General features: G+C 34.1%; 1 protein-coding gene and 1 pseudogene across 1 annotated transcript; both read left to right on the top strand.

The window, feature by feature from the left end:
- Positions 1–632: 632 nt before the first annotated feature.
- Positions 633–10048, top strand: LOC116129627 (uncharacterized protein At4g14342). The gene is made up of 4 exons (XM_031415357.1): positions 633–789; positions 879–964; positions 1058–1181; positions 9746–10048. Exons 1-4 carry the CDS (start codon positions 640–642, stop codon positions 9791–9793), a joined length of 408 nt encoding a protein of 135 aa, XP_031271217.1. The 5' UTR covers positions 633–639; the 3' UTR covers positions 9794–10048.
- Positions 10049–11007: 959 nt separating this feature from the next.
- LOC116129532 lies at positions 11008–14693 on the top strand (annotated as a pseudogene).
- The last annotated feature ends 3756 nt before the right edge of the window (positions 14694–18449 follow it).

Genomic DNA, 18449 nt, shown 5'->3' with positions numbered 1-18449 from the left:
CAACCTAGGATTTTTGGTGAATAATGAAATGGGTAATCTGATTTGGTGAAAGCCCCGAGTTCCAGTTGAATCGACTAGGTTGGGTTGGGTTTTAAATAAGTGGTTGAGGTAACATGATCTTAAGAGCTCGCTAAGATTTGTAATTTCCTACAAATTAATATAATGCTAATGATGTATCTCCCGAAAATTTAAGGCTTGTTGCTTATAATTATGCTTCATCTGTCATTAAACTAGTACCACTGGATATATTCAAGGATACAGGCAGTCATTAAACTGGTATCATCGGATAAATCATTCATAGATTTATTTTACTAGTATCATCGATAAATCATCTATTTGGTGATGTAGACAGTATTATTGATGTTGCTAAAGACATGATTATTTTGACTAGTTATTTAATTTTTATTTTAAAAAGTTATTATTAATATGTTTTAAAAAATTAAGAAAAAATTATTAATTATTTAATCATTTTATACGAAGTTTATTCTTCTAAAGTGAAAGTAATTTTTAAAATTTAATTAATTCAGAAACTTGACTCATAATTATTAATTATTAATATGCTGAATTTAGCTCGAGAATTTCCCTGTGCCTTTTTTATTGGCGAGGTCGGTCACTCGGGTAATTCGTGACATGAGTCACATGCTAAAACGAGTTGGACTCCTATCTATCTCCGTTACCAAACATCATCTAATTGGAATTTTTATCATTTATTTGACATCAAATCTACCTTGGCCACCGATTAAACCCTCTTTCTTCTCCTCGTTATTTTCCGATACAACAAAGATGCAGGTAATCTTCCATTTACGAATCTGTTGTTTCAAAGTTTCTTTTCAAAAAACACTGAACATTGAGAAGCTTTCTTGTTTATAATTGTGCAGGCCAGTGATAGGTTTAACATAAACTCCCAGCTCGAGCATCTGCAGGCCAAATACGTTGGCACTGGCCACGCTGATTTGAACAGATTGTGAGCTTCTTTCCATTCTTTCTAACATCTATGTGTATTATTTTAGGGCTTTTTTTTTTTTTTTGGTGATCGGTTTTGTTTTGAATTGTGTAGTGAATGGGCGGTGAATATCCAGCGTGATAGCTATGCGTCTTATGTTGGGCATTACCCCATTTTGGCTTACTTTGCCATTGCGGAGAATGAATCCATTGGAAGAGAACGCTACAACTTTATGCAGGTTTTATTTCTTTTCTTAATTTATTCATTGATTTCTTTGTTCTTTGTTGGGTTTTGTGAGAATTTATTTATGCATGGTTTAAATTTAGGTTTATGTTTGAACATGTAGTTTGAGATACATTATATGGGTGTTGTGGTTGGACATTCTTGTGCACAGTGCAGGTTACCTAGAACTCTCAAATGATTATCAAGGAGCAAAACTGTTCATCTGGTTATGTGAAGATAGATACATTATATGGGTGTTGTGGTTGCATGATTTTTTTCCCCTTCAAATATCCTTTCTTCTCCGCATAGATAGAGTCATCTCAAGCTTACTTCCCTTTTTTTCAAATCGGAGAATATTATTCCGAGGTTCATGGAGGTGGTTGACATCTCTGCATGCTTATGAAGTCATGCTTTTTTATTGGTATTTAATGTTATTGATGCCATTGACCATAGAAATGGTGTTTTCTTTATACACTAACATGAAACCATCAACAAGAAATAATTGAAAACAAACGATGGGAAATGACCTAGATTGTTTTGTTGGTGAGGACCAATTTGCATCATTAAGAAGAAGCTGCATGGTTCTGGTTATTTTATTGGAATTTATGTAGTTCAAGTTGAGGTGCTGTAAAAATAAAAGTAGAACCAAAGAGCAAAAGACTATTGAATATTAACAAATGTTGGGTGAGGTATGAGTTGACAGCCTTGGCCTTCTATAAAGCACAGCGGTGGTTAAGAGTGAGTTGATTTAGTTGCAACATATGGCTAGAATATGAGTTTTTTTGTTTGAATTAAGTCTCTTTAAATTGGCACTTATAAGTACACCATTTAGTTGCAACTCTTGGCTTAACTCAATTTAATAAATTCTTAATTCCAATTATTTGAGTTGGCTAATTGAATTTCTTTTCTTATTCCGTCATGTAAGGCCATATTCTGTTAAAGGATAACAACTCATCATATTTTTTATTGTCATTCCATACTTCTTGGGAATTGTCTTGTCTTCGACTTGCATTATGATTTTGTTGCTTATTGATTACTTTTGTGCTCATTGGCTGTAGTTACAATATGTTTTAACTTGTGTTAAAAATTTTTTTACAACCTAATGGAGTTAATAATCTAAGTTCATTTACATTGATTGCGGGAACTATCTTCTTGACATGTTAATTCGCTTCTTAGTTGATAGTTAGAGGCTATAGATTATTTCTTAGGGAGTGAGTGAGAGTTGAGTTTTGCTTTTGATTGGGAGGACAAACAATATAATTCCTGGAAGAAAGGCAACAATTTATGTTGCCATATCAGGTCTCCAACAATTGTTCATAATGTTCTGTGTCTAATTCAAGCTCAAATTGGGTAAGAAAATTTGCCAGGTTCATTACGCCCAAAGTGTCAAATACTTTCTCCTGCCATTTCTTAAAATTGACACCGTTAAAGGTCTCAATTTTTGGAAATTTCTCATTAAGGTTTGATGGTGTTCAATGCAACTTCCACTGTAGTTGAGGGCTCGGTCTTTAGAATGTTGTGTAAGTTAAAGACAATCAATAATTCTATCAATAATAAATTAAACCAAATGACAGAAATCAATCATGATTATCAATATCCCAAAAGATCAACATATGGATCATAGAATACTGAATTAAGAGTATAAAATCTAAGACAGACCGAACAAATACATAGTTCAATGAGATATCCTAATGGGTTTATGTGATTATTCCATAATTTATCCAATACACTTCATTTTGAATAATCTGAGTTTGACGACTAGTGTGAGCTTGAGGCTGTAATGGGTTTCAGGGTTTATTAGTCCTTTAATGGGCGGGTCCAATAGACTAATATATAAATTGGCTAAGTCCCATTTCCAAACGCAATTTGAGCAACTTAACCCATTTGTTAGTCGTCATTAAGCGTGCGTTATTGGAAAGGAAGACCTACGCTTTTTGTGATATATGAAAAACTGTCGTATCTTCCATAAGGAATCCAAAAATCAGAAACCATAAATAAATCAGGTTTGTCTTAAACTCTATACTCTTAATTCAGTATTCTATAATCCATATGTTGATCTTTTCGGATATTGGTAATCATGATTGATTGTCATTTGATTTGATTTATTATTGATAGAATTATTGATTGTTTTTAATTCTATCAATAATAAATCAACATATGGATTATAAAATACTGAATTAAGGGTATAGAGTCTAAGACAAACCTGGTTTATTTATGGTTTCTAATTCTTGGATTCTTTCTAATTCTTGGATTCCTTATGGAAGATGCAACAGTTTTTCATATGTCACAGAAAGGGTATGCCTTCCTTTCCAATAACGCATGCTTAATGACGACTAACAAATGAGTTAAGTTCAAATTGCGTTTGAAAAGGGGACCTAGCCAATTTATATATTAGTCTATTGGGCCCGCCCATTAAAGGCCTAATAAACCCTGAAACCCATTACAACCTCAAGCCCACACTAGTCGTTAAACTCAGATTATTCAAAATGAAGTGTATTGGATAAATTATGGAATAATCACATAAGCCCATTAGGATATCTCATTGAACACATAAAAAATTGAGAGGGCTAAGCACATGACTAGTGAAGGAGGGGGGTATTTATAGCAATCACCCCCTCTCCCTCATTTAAACTCTCCCACCTCCTCAAATTTCAAGGCGGTGGATGTCCACTTTTTTACAACGTTCGCCCTTGGACATCCATTAAGGCCTTACTGACATCAACATTTCAAAAGTTAGTGTATGACATTGGCATGCGACGGCTTAATAAGTTACTAAATTAATTTTACCATTATGAGAAGGAGCATTGATTGGGGTGAGTTTTTAGAAAGGTTTATTGTACTGGCCATATGTGCACTTTACTCTTTTTTCTTTGACCAGGTTTTGTCCCACTGGGGAGAAGGTTTTTAATGAGGTAGTATGAAACACGTTTGACTTCACTTTACAGTTTCATTATAGAGTTGTATTTTTTTATTTAGGTTTTTGTCCCAACGGGTTTTTCTTGAATAAGGTTAAGTACAATTATCTGTAAATAATAGATATCCAAGGGGGAGTGTTGTAAAAAAGTGGACATTTGCCGCCTTAAAATTTGAGGCCGTGGGGGGAGTGTAAATGGGGGAGAGAGGTGATGGCCATAAATACCCCCTCCTGTTCATTCTATAACACACACAAATTTGAGAGGTCTAAGCAATATGAATTGAGTATCATATATCTCAATTATCTCACTTTGATTCTTGTTATTTTACTTTGTTTACTTTATCTTTTTCTTGAGTTAGTTATTAAATAGCACTACTAAAATTACAACAAACTCTCAAGCACATGAGCCCTTACAACCTAAACCTAATTGCAGAAGTTGATCTGAAAACCATTTAACGGAGTGTGTGCATGCAATTACTCACGCGCAAGGGGTGCATATCCACTTGATTGTACGTTGGGGCTTGGCCCTTGTTTGGCTCACTATCATTTTATTTTTTGGACCAAAAAATTAAGTCATTGAATTAAATTTTTAAAATTAAATTTCAAGACCAAGCGATAAATGTGCATGAGCGAGTTTTGAGTTCAGATAACTTGGTGATTAATTCAACATATGGTTAAAATTCTGAATGTTGTTGATCGAATTTTGTCAGAAGCAATTTTTCCCATTGCCTATAAATTTAGTAGAGATGGGTGACAATTTTTTGTTGAGAAAATATGGAAAATGCACATATGCTCGAACCCTTTACCCTTTGTTGAATATTAATTAACTAGATTATGTAGAACTGCTCTAGTTTCCCTTCTTTGTTTATTTTCTTAAGCCAGAGATAAAATTATATTACTTTGTTTGTTGTTCTTCATTCCGTTTGAGAGTGCACTCAACCAGAAAATATCGTTCAAGCCTAGAGGTCAAACTACCGTCAATATTTGCACCAATGTCATTCCTACAGGGGCAGAATCAGTCTTAAGGACAATGCATCCTCTATATGTCTTAGCATTTTTACATTTACTGTTCCTGTGCTTTTAATACCATTTTTTTGTTTTCTAATTCATTCTCTTCATTATACACAAAGCTAAGGGTTGGTTGGAGTCTTACAATTGCACAATGTTTCCACTTTTTAACTAATTCGGTCTCTTGCAGAGTTTTAGTTTATTACTAATTTGTCTCTTTTATTTAGTTTCCTATTTTGGTTCTACTCCAACAATTGTTCATAATGTTCTGTGTCTAATTCAAGCTCAAATTGGGTAAGAAAATTTGCCAGGTTCATTACGCCCAAAGTGTCAAATACTTTCTCCTGCCATTTCTTAAAATTGACACCGTTAAAGGTCTCAATTTTTGGAAATTTCTCATTAAGGTTTGATGGTGTTCAATGCAACTTCCACTGTAGTTGAGGGCTCGGTCTTTAGAATGTTGTGTAAGTTAAAGACAATCAATAATTCTATCAATAATAAATTAAACCAAATGACAGAAATCAATCATGATTATCAATATCCCAAAAGATCAACATATGGATCATAGAATACTGAATTAAGAGTATAAAATCTAAGACAGACCGAACAAATACATAGTTCAATGAGATATCCTAATGGGTTTATGTGATTATTCCATAATTTATCCAATACACTTCATTTTGAATAATCTGAGTTTGACGACTAGTGTGAGCTTGAGGCTGTAATGGGTTTCAGGGTTTATTAGTCCTTTAATGGGCGGGTCCAATAGACTAATATATAAATTGGCTAAGTCCCATTTCCAAACGCAATTTGAGCAACTTAACCCATTTGTTAGTCGTCATTAAGCGTGCGTTATTGGAAAGGAAGACCTACGCTTTTTGTGATATATGAAAAACTGTCGTATCTTCCATAAGGAATCCAAAAATCAGAAACCATAAATAAATCAGGTTTGTCTTAAACTCTATACTCTTAATTCAGTATTCTATAATCCATATGTTGATCTTTTCGGATATTGGTAATCATGATTGATTGTCATTTGATTTGATTTATTATTGATAGAATTATTGATTGTTTTTAATTCTATCAATAATAAATCAACATATGGATTATAAAATACTGAATTAAGGGTATAGAGTCTAAGACAAACCTGGTTTATTTATGGTTTCTAATTCTTGGATTCTTTCTAATTCTTGGATTCCTTATGGAAGATGCAACAGTTTTTCATATGTCACAGAAAGGGTATGCCTTCCTTTCCAATAACGCATGCTTAATGACGACTAACAAATGAGTTAAGTTCAAATTGCGTTTGAAAAGGGGACCTAGCCAATTTATATATTAGTCTATTGGGCCCGCCCATTAAAGGCCTAATAAACCCTGAAACCCATTACAACCTCAAGCCCACACTAGTCGTTAAACTCAGATTATTCAAAATGAAGTGTATTGGATAAATTATGGAATAATCACATAAGCCCATTAGGATATCTCATTGAACACATAAAAAATTGAGAGGGCTAAGCACATGACTAGTGAAGGAGGGGGGTATTTATAGCAATCACCCCCTCTCCCTCATTTAAACTCTCCCACCTCCTCAAATTTCAAGGCGGTGGATGTCCACTTTTTTACAACGTTCGCCCTTGGACATCCATTAAGGCCTTACTGACATCAACATTTCAAAAGTTAGTGTATGACATTGGCATGCGACGGCTTAATAAGTTACTAAATTAATTTTACCATTATGAGAAGGAGCATTGATTGGGGTGAGTTTTTAGAAAGGTTTATTGTACTGGCCATATGTGCACTTTACTCTTTTTTCTTTGACCAGGTTTTGTCCCACTGGGGAGAAGGTTTTTAATGAGGTAGTATGAAACACGTTTGACTTCACTTTACAGTTTCATTATAGAGTTGTATTTTTTTATTTAGGTTTTTGTCCCAACGGGTTTTTCTTGAATAAGGTTAAGTACAATTATCTGTAAATAATAGATATCCAAGGGGGAGTGTTGTAAAAAAGTGGACATTTGCCGCCTTAAAATTTGAGGCCGTGGGGGGAGTGTAAATGGGGGAGAGAGGTGATGGCCATAAATACCCCCTCCTGTTCATTCTATAACACACACAAATTTGAGAGGTCTAAGCAATATGAATTGAGTATCATATATCTCAATTATCTCACTTTGATTCTTGTTATTTTACTTTGTTTACTTTATCTTTTTCTTGAGTTAGTTATTAAATAGCACTACTAAAATTACAACAAACTCTCAAGCACATGAGCCCTTACAACCTAAACCTAATTGCAGAAGTTGATCTGAAAACCATTTAACGGAGTGTGTGCATGCAATTACTCACGCGCAAGGGGTGCATATCCACTTGATTGTACGTTGGGGCTTGGCCCTTGTTTGGCTCACTATCATTTTATTTTTTGGACCAAAAAATTAAGTCATTGAATTAAATTTTTAAAATTAAATTTCAAGACCAAGCGATAAATGTGCATGAGCGAGTTTTGAGTTCAGATAACTTGGTGATTAATTCAACATATGGTTAAAATTCTGAATGTTGTTGATCGAATTTTGTCAGAAGCAATTTTTCCCATTGCCTATAAATTTAGTAGAGATGGGTGACAATTTTTTGTTGAGAAAATATGGAAAATGCACATATGCTCGAACCCTTTACCCTTTGTTGAATATTAATTAACTAGATTATGTAGAACTGCTCTAGTTTCCCTTCTTTGTTTATTTTCTTAAGCCAGAGATAAAATTATATTACTTTGTTTGTTGTTCTTCATTCCGTTTGAGAGTGCACTCAACCAGAAAATATCGTTCAAGCCTAGAGGTCAAACTACCGTCAATATTTGCACCAATGTCATTCCTACAGGGGCAGAATCAGTCTTAAGGACAATGCATCCTCTATATGTCTTAGCATTTTTACATTTACTGTTCCTGTGCTTTTAATACCATTTTTTTGTTTTCTAATTCATTCTCTTCATTATACACAAAGCTAAGGGTTGGTTGGAGTCTTACAATTGCACAATGTTTCCACTTTTTAACTAATTCGGTCTCTTGCAGAGTTTTAGTTTATTACTAATTTGTCTCTTTTATTTAGTTTCCTATTTTGGTTCTAAAATTTATTTGTAAAGGGTTGGGTGTAATAATCGGGTTTAAGGGTTTTTCTGCTTCATTTTCCTTTCATTCAACAAAAGGCTTAATATGACAAATGATATCCCCAACTTATCATTCCTTCATAGTCGCCAATGTTTGATGAATTTGATAGTTGGCTTTGCATGATCTGCAAGTTAGCAAAATCTGATTCAATATAATTGGTGGGTTATTGTTGGATGCATATTTATGGGGCAAGATCAATGGTATCACATTTTTTTGACCATTTGATAAATTCACTTTCAGTAGATTAGATCATGTCTAACATGCATAGTTAGTTTATCTTAGAATGACACATGTCAGATTTAGTGGCAACTCAAAATGTTCTGCTGTAATGGTTTCTCAATATAATTTTTATGTAAAAATTGAAGGTCATTGATTTATCCCATGTATAAAAAATTGTGATGGGTGGACATCTGTTACTCGTCTTATGATACAAACATTTGCACATGACACAGTCATATACTACTTCTAGGAAAGCTTGTTAGCAATTATAGTGCAAAATTATGTGGTGGCATAGCTTCCTATAAGACGAGCCAATTTCACCTTATATATGTGTGAGTTGTGCTATAAGCATGATGTTTATAATTCTTCTGTATTTAACTACAATTTTTTCTGAGTGTCCAAGTATGTACTATTAGGTAGATGAAATCGTCCACCATATGAAATTTAAATTTTCTTTTTTGCTTGCAAAGCAGCTCTTGTTTGCGAGTGAAAAGGACTTTTCTTTTCAAAAGGATAATGAATAGTTTAAAGAATTAGAGAGAAGAGAAATGAAAATTTATCGCTGGTGTGAGTAAATAAAGAGAGATTTTAATGGAGAAAGGAAAGAGAATACAAGAGAATGTTAAATACTTACTAATTACTTGCATGATGCCATCTGAGGTATGTTAATATATTTAGAAAACAAAATGTCCACATCAGCAAAATGTTTGACCATTGAATGGGGTTTCATAAATGACATTCAATCAGAATCCTATATTTGTGAAGAAAGAAAAATAAATGGTTCTGGAACTTTTAAAACAACTGAAGCAAAAAGGTAGCTTGATTTGTTGGATGGCATAGTTGTGATTTTGTCAATAGATGATAAGTTCTTGAAATTACGTCCAATGCTTGCAGGCCCAGTCGACATTTGTATGTAACATGCATTGTGCTCTTGTCCACTGAAGACTTTTTCTGAGTTTTTATTTAGATGCTAAGATATAATTAAAAGGATAAAAGTGTGTTTTTATTTTGAAGTGAGTCAAGGAGGTAGCAACTCTGTTAATATGTTGTATTGATGACTCTCATTAGCACTCCTCTTAATCCAAAGATGCAGAATGTTGGTGAGTAGCAACATTTTAATTTTAGTGATTGGATTAAATAGAATGAATGGATAGAAATTTTTTTGCACTTTTCAAGCTTTTAAGTTCACAAGCCTTCATGTATGTAGCTATTTTTCATTTCATTTCCTGGATATAAATCTTATCTTATTGATGTAAATCACTCATTCATCGTGATCTTTATGTGCAGAAAATGCTGTTGCCTTGCGGTCTGCCCCCTGAAAGAGAAGATGATTGAAACATGTTTTTAAGAAGGTTTTGGGTTTATGTGTAGGGCTCCCAGTTGTAATATCTCTATGTATGTTGGGGTTCTTGTGACAATGAAGAACACTTGTTGGTGAAGCAACTGCTGAGTCTTGGAATTGTATTACTTATATGTAGTTCATTCGTATATTTTTGATGTTCTACTTCTACATTTTCTTTTACGTCCTGAACTTAATGTTTTTCACTTCAGTTGAGTATGGTCTAATATAGTACTTTCTCTCTCTGTGTATTTGAAATTTTTGATCTAGTTACATAACAGGGATGTAAAACTCATTGTCATAACGAGGCTTTGGCTTTGACATGTGATCAACTTTTTAATTACCAACCTGGGGTGCAACCAGGCGAAGTTGCCAAGTCTTGGGTTGGCCGGTCTGTCAAACCAGGTGTAAAAAATTTTAAAATTTAACAAATACACCCTTAAAAACTTGTTAAGTCCTTATAGGTTTAAAATTTAGTAAATACATCTCAAATACAAATTACAAATTGATTTTCATTGGTTGCTGGTGGCGACTCACTAAATGCAATTCTAATCATTTCTTGAGCTCATTTCTTAGAAAATAGCCTAGATCTTATCGACGCAGATGTCGATATTCCATGTCAGAATTTATCACCATCGATACTCACCGGCACTTTCCATTGAAAAGTCCCAACATCCTGGTCTTTAATTGTTCGTCGATCATCATTCCATTCTCTAGGGTTTTCGATGAATAGGAAATAGGTAACTCGACTTGGTGAAAGCCTTAAGTCCTAGTTTAGCTGACAGAGTTGGGTCGGGTTTTAAAACACTGCATGTGATAATCAGGCGTGGTTCAACATTGAGTTTTGATGTGTCAATCCAAGTCATTTATTAATATATGGATTTTAAAAATTTCAAAATTATAAATCTCAATATAAAACTTTCACAACACCAATGCTTCTCTATGTGCATGCTGCTGTTTTTGAATTCAGGACACATTCCTAATTAACTGATTGATGCTCTATGGTTTTACCTTTTTAATGATAATCATATATCTAATTATATATACTGCATCTGCTGCTTCATTGCTGAACTTGCAGTAATGACTTATTGATAACAGGCAAAGAATAATTTATGGAATGCTTTTTAATTTTTTTTTTTTTTTGCTGAAGACAATTCAATTGAGCATTTATCAGGAAGATGGGGCTATGGATGAATAGAGTGTGCGTTGCATGGGCTTTCTAGTTAGTGATGCATTTGAACATATTTTCCATATAAACAACCTTGTTTCTGTTTGTTTGGTTTCAAATTTTGCACTGCTGATTTTGGTGATGCCTTTACAAAACAAGTTAATGGAGTTTTTATTTTTTAAATCACTTATTGTTTTGTGATTACAGGTTAGAGTCTGCAGGGAGAAGGCAACTGGTCATGTATACGCTATGAAGAAACTTAGAAATCAGAAATGCTTCGTAGAGGACAGGTCTGTATTCTATTAAGCATGTCAAATAATCTTTTAGAATCCTTTTTATTAACATCTGCTACTTTGCATTTGCAATGTTCAGGTTGAACATGTGAAAGCTGAAAGGAATCTACTTGCAGAAGTTATAGCAATTGCATTGTCAAACTATATTGTTCATTTCAAGATGATGAGTACTTGTATCTAATCATGGAATATCTGCCTGGAGGAGATAGATGACTTTATTAATGCGCAAAGATACACTAACAGAAGATGACTAGGTTTTATGTCGGGGAAACTGTCCTTGCTATAGAGTCTATCCATAAACATAGCTACATTCATAGGTGACTTTATGTTTTTGACTCATTAATATGCTTCATGGTCCTCTTATATTATTCTATACTGACTAAACCGTTTTGGCATTTATATCTTACAGAGATATCAAGCCTGATAACTTGCTGCTTGATAGAAATGGTCACATGAAACTATCAGATTTTGGACTATGTAAACCATTAGACTGCAGTAATCTTCAGGAAAAGGACTTTTCTGTGGGAAACAACCTCAGCGGAGCTCTTCAGAGTGATGGACGTCCAGTGGCTCCAAGACGAACACAACAAGAACAACTGCAGCATTGGCAGGAACAGGAGGATGCTTGTAAGTTACCTACACTAATGTGCTTGATATGGTTCATATAACAGTAATGCCCTAATCACCTAGCCAGAACAGTCTTTTTTTTTTTTTTTTTTCTATTTCAGTCTCTCGGGGTTTGTGATTTCATTGTAGTTGTCACTGAGATACTGTCAGAGCCATTTGTTTGAAATTACATTTGAAGGCTTTTGATGCTCTGGGATTGATTTTAGAGAGGACCCAAAGTTTCGTTCTGCTCTCTTTGTAGTTTTGTTATAGGTAGCTTTTTCTGAAGGGTTTGCAGGGTCTGCACAGCTATTAATCTTTGGAAATTTGAATATTGTGAAACTCAGGCTTATTCTACTGTTGGAACGCCAGACTATATTGCGCCTGAGGTTTTATTGAAGAAAGGATATGGAATGGAATGTGACTGGTAGGTATATCTAAAATGGGTTTTCTTATAATTAATGATTTTATTTCTTTTAAGAAATGCATTATGTTTTTTCTGTTAATATCTTCTGTAGGTGGTCTCTTGGTGCCATCATGTATGAAATGCTTGTGGATATCCACCCTTTTTTTTGATGAGCCAATGTCAACTTGTAGGAAGGTAACTTAGGATACTAGTTACCATGTTTTTGCATTTGAGTATTTAATATAAAGCGTACCTAGGGAAATGGTTAAAATTTCTATACTGTCTCAGACCAATGATTTGTGAAAAAATGTAGCAAAGCATGCATGTGCCATTGGCCTCAATGTGATTTTCAAAAGTTGCATTCAAGCTAAATCTGTTTGCTTATCAATATTTGATTTAGTTTTCTTCTGAACTTAAATTGGAATTTGTAATATTTATGATTTCAGACTTGATATCTTGTCAAATTAGCATTTTTATGGTTCCATTAATGTCCTTATATTCTTTTGTTTAGCTTGTATCTCGTAGTATTCATTCCAGTGTCATCTTCATTATGATTAATAATCTAACATTGTCCTCACTATTCCATCACACAGATGTAAAGTGGAGAACTCATTTAAAATTTCCAGAAGGGCAAAACTATCTCCCGAAGCAAAGATCTTTAGTAAACTCTTGTGTAATGTTGACCAGAGGCTTGGTACAAAAGGCGCAGAAGAAATTAAGGTGTTGTGTGGTGTGTTCTGTTCTAAATTCTTTTAAACGCTCTTATTAGAATTGCAGTTTGGCGAATTAACTGGCTTGCTTTTATTATTTCAGGCTCACCCATGGTTTAAAGGTATAGAGTGGGACAAATTATACCAAATGAAAGCTGCATTTATTCCCGAAGTCAATGATGAGGCTGATACTCAAAACTTTGAGAAGTTTGAAGAGGTAGCTGAAATTTCTATGTGAATGTATGTGTTGAGTAATTTATAGATTGCTAATCTTTAAAGTTTTTTCTCATAATTGTCTAGGCTGACACCAAATTCATCTTCAAAGATCAGGTCCATGGAGAAAGGTCAGTGCAGGATTTTTTTATTTGTACGTCAAAAAGACTTGAGATTCACTAATCCTGGCCCAGTCTCTTCCCAAATTTGCAAGAAAGATTCCTATCCTGATTATTGATTAGAAACAACAGAACTTGTGTAAATCACTGTCTGTTATTTTATTGCATCTATAGTAATGGTTTATCGGCAGAATTTGGAAGAATTAGCATCTTCATTCTGCTTTGTCAGCATTAGTTCTTCAGAATTCAGAACTGATTTCTATCATGTTCATTTTTCATTTACCTTTTATTGTAGTACATATAACTTATGTTATTGTGTCTATAGTGTCCAAGATAATTTCCTACATAGAAATTCGGATGGAGGAAGTTATCAGTCTCCCTTCATGTGTAATTGTTCTGGTCTAACTTTTTTGAGTCTTATTATTTTGTTTAAAGGAAAGTTAACTTCCTTGCATCTCAGTGTTCATATTTCACTCTCTTGCAAATATGGTTGTTGGAAAAATAGAATCTCATATGTCAGCATTAATGTAGAAGTTATGTACATCTACATTTATTGCTGATGTAGTTGTATTTTGAGGTCCATATGTTATTGATGTCTGTCCTTTGATGCAGATGCTCTCATCCAAGGATATAAATTTTGTGGGCTACACATATAAGAACTTTGAAATTGTAAATGATCATCAATTACCTGGAATTGGTAGTTGATTCTTCTATTTTTATGTACAATGTATTAACTATTCTTAATGTTCTTATTTTTAACTTGTATTGTTTCTCCAAATACTTAATGCTGGTGTTGTTCCCATTTTGTGCATAGCTCTTGTAATCAGGGTGGGGAAAGGGATAGCTACTGATTAAGTTCTGTCATGTATTGTCCTGTCACTTTTACATAAAAGTTCTACCCACAATTGCCATAGCTCTCATTTTCTTACTGTCCTCATTCAATTTTATTTAAAGCCATAACTCTAGAGGGAGGTTGAGGGCAATAATTTGTATTGGCCAAAACTGGGAATATTTGTATAGATTTTGAAATATGAATATGTTGTTCCTTAATAGGGATCTGAAATCGATACATGTATATCATAAATAAATGTTGAAAATTTTCTTGAGTCATTTAAATGATAATGGTCTAGTCTAGGCTAGATTGGTTATCTTATTAATTTGATGATTAAAATTATGTTTTATATATCTTTTATTCTAACATCTGTATTTTATAATGCAATTAGAGGTTTATCTTCTGTCCAATGTCTCATCTTGGTTATGATCTTTAATTAACCATTTTTCGTGTTCTCTCACAGCTGAATTGAAGAAGAAGAACAATAAACCTAAGAGGCCCTCCATCAAGTCCCTTTTTGTGGGAGTCTACCTCTTTATTTCCTTTTGAACTACTAGTTGTCATATTTTTAGTTGTAAATACTTGTTGAGTTTATGTTAAAATTTTAATATGTTGATGTCTTGGGATTGTGCGACTGCAGAAAGGAAATGGGATAAAACTGAGAATGATATCATGATATAGACTTACTCGGGTGTATTCCCTCTTCATTTATCAATTTGATTTATATTTTACAGAAGAGAGTCGGCTACAGTAAATCAGCCTTTCATGGGAGCTTTTTAAACCTTTTGCCTACACAAATAGAAGCTCCAGAGAAGGAGGGTAAATCTCACTGAGCTTCAGTGTCATGTTCCTCACATAAGATGGCTGTAAAAGCCCAAGAAAAGAGAGGATTATGTTCTATGGTGAATAGCTTTTGTTTCGCCGCTCCCTGCATTTCATGTTTTTAAGAGGGAAGTTTCCAGGGGCAAAGGCCCCAAAAACGAGTGGGTTTGAGGTACTAATTGCTTTTGGGTAAGAAAGATGGAATGTGATCTTTGTAAAATAGTAAATATTCTTGATATTTGTTATGTATTTTTTCATTATTCTGTCAAGCTGCATGAAATTTGTGTACCATCTGCTGTATAGGTGTACAATTTCATTCATGTATTAAAAATGAAAAAGAAGAGTTAAATCTCTCCCACTCTTTTTATTTACTTCAAGGGCTAGATTTTGTTGGAATTTTTTGTTAGTTTTGTCAACTACAAGTCTATAACAATTATTATTTTTATTTTTTCCAGTATATAGTTGAGAATGATTTTTTTTTTTTCAGTCTTAATTCCGTAAGACTTTCAACAGTCACAAACTATACTTACAATTAATATCGAAGCTCAGTTCCAAAATTGCCAAAGTTGTCGAAATTACCTGCTTAAGCTAACACAAAAATCACTGTATTAAAAGCCGAACCGGATTGGCCGGTCCAGTTGGACCGTGAATCGGTTATATGTCTAGTTCGAGTCATATAAAAATTGGTATTGCACAATAACCTGTTTTAACCGTCAATGGACCGTGTGAACAGTGTTGGACCGCAAGAAAAACCGGCCCAACACTGAAAAGGGAAAAAAAGTCCCTAATTTCTCACTTTCTCCCATTGCGCAGTTTCTTCTTCCTCAGTTCCTCTACGCACAAAATACTTTGAAAAAATTTGAATGAAATCGTGAAAATCTGAAATCCCACACAAATCAAAACTCAATCTTGCTGAAATCGCAACCATTCGTTTGTTGAAATCGATCGTAACTCCAGTCTTTGAAATCGTGAAGACGTGTTCGTTCCTCCTCGCCAGAAATCGACGCATGAAGGCTGATTGGCATGCATGTCTTGACAATCCAATTTGATTCAAGGTGAGTTGCAACAATAAATTTAGTGGACTCGAGAGGCTCGTATCAATACAACATGCTTCGTGGTGTCGATTTTGATGGACCTTTGCTAGAATCAGTTAAAGCCGCATACGCGTCCTTCCGAGGTTCAGATGATGCTTCAAGCAGACCCTACGGAGAAATGGATTCTCCCAATAAAATTACAGAGGTGCACAACCAACAGGATCCCCTAGTTTTTCATGGCAAAGGCGCAGATAAAATTTAGTGTGTAAATTGTAAACCAACAATTTTTGTCAACATGATTTTCCCAATCCCGTGTGTATCCTGAAGTGTTGTATTTTAATTGTTCATACATTTTATTGAATGAAATCATTATTCTTTCTATTGTAAATCCCACCTTACTGTATATTTGATTTGGAATGTTGTGCCTGCCATATTTTGGTTATATTCACTGACATTGATTCAGAAATTTCATCATCAAATTATAATTTGATTACCTTTATGTTCAGTGGCTTCTGGTCTGGGAGTTATATATTATTATGTATTTTTGTCATTTAATATGTAAATACAACATCATGTTTGGATTTAGATTTTGGATTGTTGTTAAACACTTAAATTATTTGGGATTGTTGTTTAGTTTGAACTTTAATCATGTTGGATAGTAATTAAGTTGTTATTGTCTTAGTAAAAAATAGAAATCTAAAAAAAAAAAAAAAAGGTTTTTTTAAAAATGTGTTGACGTCATCATGATGTGTGATGACATCACCGGTCCAACCGGTTGGATCGGTTGAACCGTGACCCGGGCAGCAAAGCGGGTTGCCCTCCGGTCTGACTTTTAAAACAATGACAAAAATTTGAACTTTCAGACCAGAGCCATCAAGTGTCTACATCTTTCATATTCAACCATCACGGCTTTGGAGATTGAGCAAAAAATTATCTGTAGTTGAGATCAATGGTTTAATAACCAACCTGGGGTGAAACCCGGCAAAGTTATCAGGTCCTGGTTGACATGTTTAACCGGTTTGACCAACGAGTTGGTCAAATTGGTGACAAAAATTTTAAAATTCAGCAAATACATTCCTAAAAATTATAGTTAAATATCTAGAGGTTTGAAATTTAGCACACACTCCAAATACAAATTGGTGGTTGACTGGTTGGTGGCGACGACACTTTAAATGCAATCTCAATCATCCATGGTTCGATTACAATCAAATCTCACATACGTCAGTGTCGACAACTCTCCCATCATCTCGAAAATGCTTTCCTCTACCTCTCACCAAAACCCACCTCACCCTACCCTCGTTAGCCTTGCCAATTGCTAGCAAAAGTCGGCTGTTGCCGTCGCTTTTTTCGATTTTCGGTCGATTTACTCATTAGAAATCAACTTCGTCGCCATTATTGCACTCACTGACACTTTCTTTTCAAAAGCCCCAACATCTCGGCCTTCAATTGTTCGAGTCTATGTTGAATCAACTGGGTCGGGTCGGTTTTAAATCAGTGGTTGAGATAACATGATCTTAAGAGCTCGCTAAGATTTGTAATTTCCTACAAATTAATATAATGCTGATGATGCATCTCACGAAAATTGAAGGCTTGTTGCTTATAATTATGCTTCATTTGTCCTTAAAGTAGTACCACTGGATATATTCAAGGATAGGCAGTCATTAAACTGGCATCATCGGATAAATCATTCATAGATTTATTTTACTAGTATCATCGATAAATCATCTATTGGTGATGTAGACAGTATTATTGATGTTGCTAAAGACATGATTATTTGACTAGTTATTTAATTTTTATTTAAAAAGTTATTATTAATATGTTTTAAAAAATTAAGAAAAAATTATTAATTATTTAATATTTTATCCTACGAAGTTTATTCTTCTAAAGTGAAAGTAATTTTTAAAATTTAATTAATTCAGAAACTTGACTCTAGTATTATTAATTATTAATATGCTGAATTTAGGTCGAGAATTTCCCTGCGCCTTTTTTATTGGCGAGGTCGGTCACTCGGGTAATTCGTGACATGAGTCAACATGCTAAAACGAGTTGGACTCCTATCTATCTCCGTTACCAAACATCATCTAATTGGAATTTTTATCATTTATTTGACATCTAATTACCTTGTCGACCGATTAAACCCTCTTTCTTCTCCTCGTTATTTTCCGATACAACAAAGATGCAGGTAATCTTCCATTTACGAATCTGTTGTTTCAAAGTTTCTTTTCAAAAAACACTGAACATTGAGAAGCTTTCTTGTTTATAATTGTGCAGGCCAGTGATAGGTTTAAATAACTCCCAGCTCGAGCATCTGCAGGCCAAATACGTTGGCACTGGCCACGCTGATTTGAACAGATTGTGAGCTTCTTTCCATTCTTTCTAACTCTATGTGTATATTTTAGGGCTTTTTTTTTTTTTTTGGTGATCGGTTTTGTTTTGAATTGTGTAGTGA

This window comes from Pistacia vera, unplaced genomic scaffold (genome assembly GCF_008641045.1).
Source record: "Pistacia vera cultivar Batoury unplaced genomic scaffold, PisVer_v2 Contig212, whole genome shotgun sequence".
Classification (NCBI taxonomy): domain Eukaryota; kingdom Viridiplantae; phylum Streptophyta; class Magnoliopsida; order Sapindales; family Anacardiaceae; genus Pistacia; species Pistacia vera.
The sequence above is the reverse complement of the archived record's forward strand: the minus strand, read 5'-3'. Positions and strand labels throughout refer to the sequence as shown.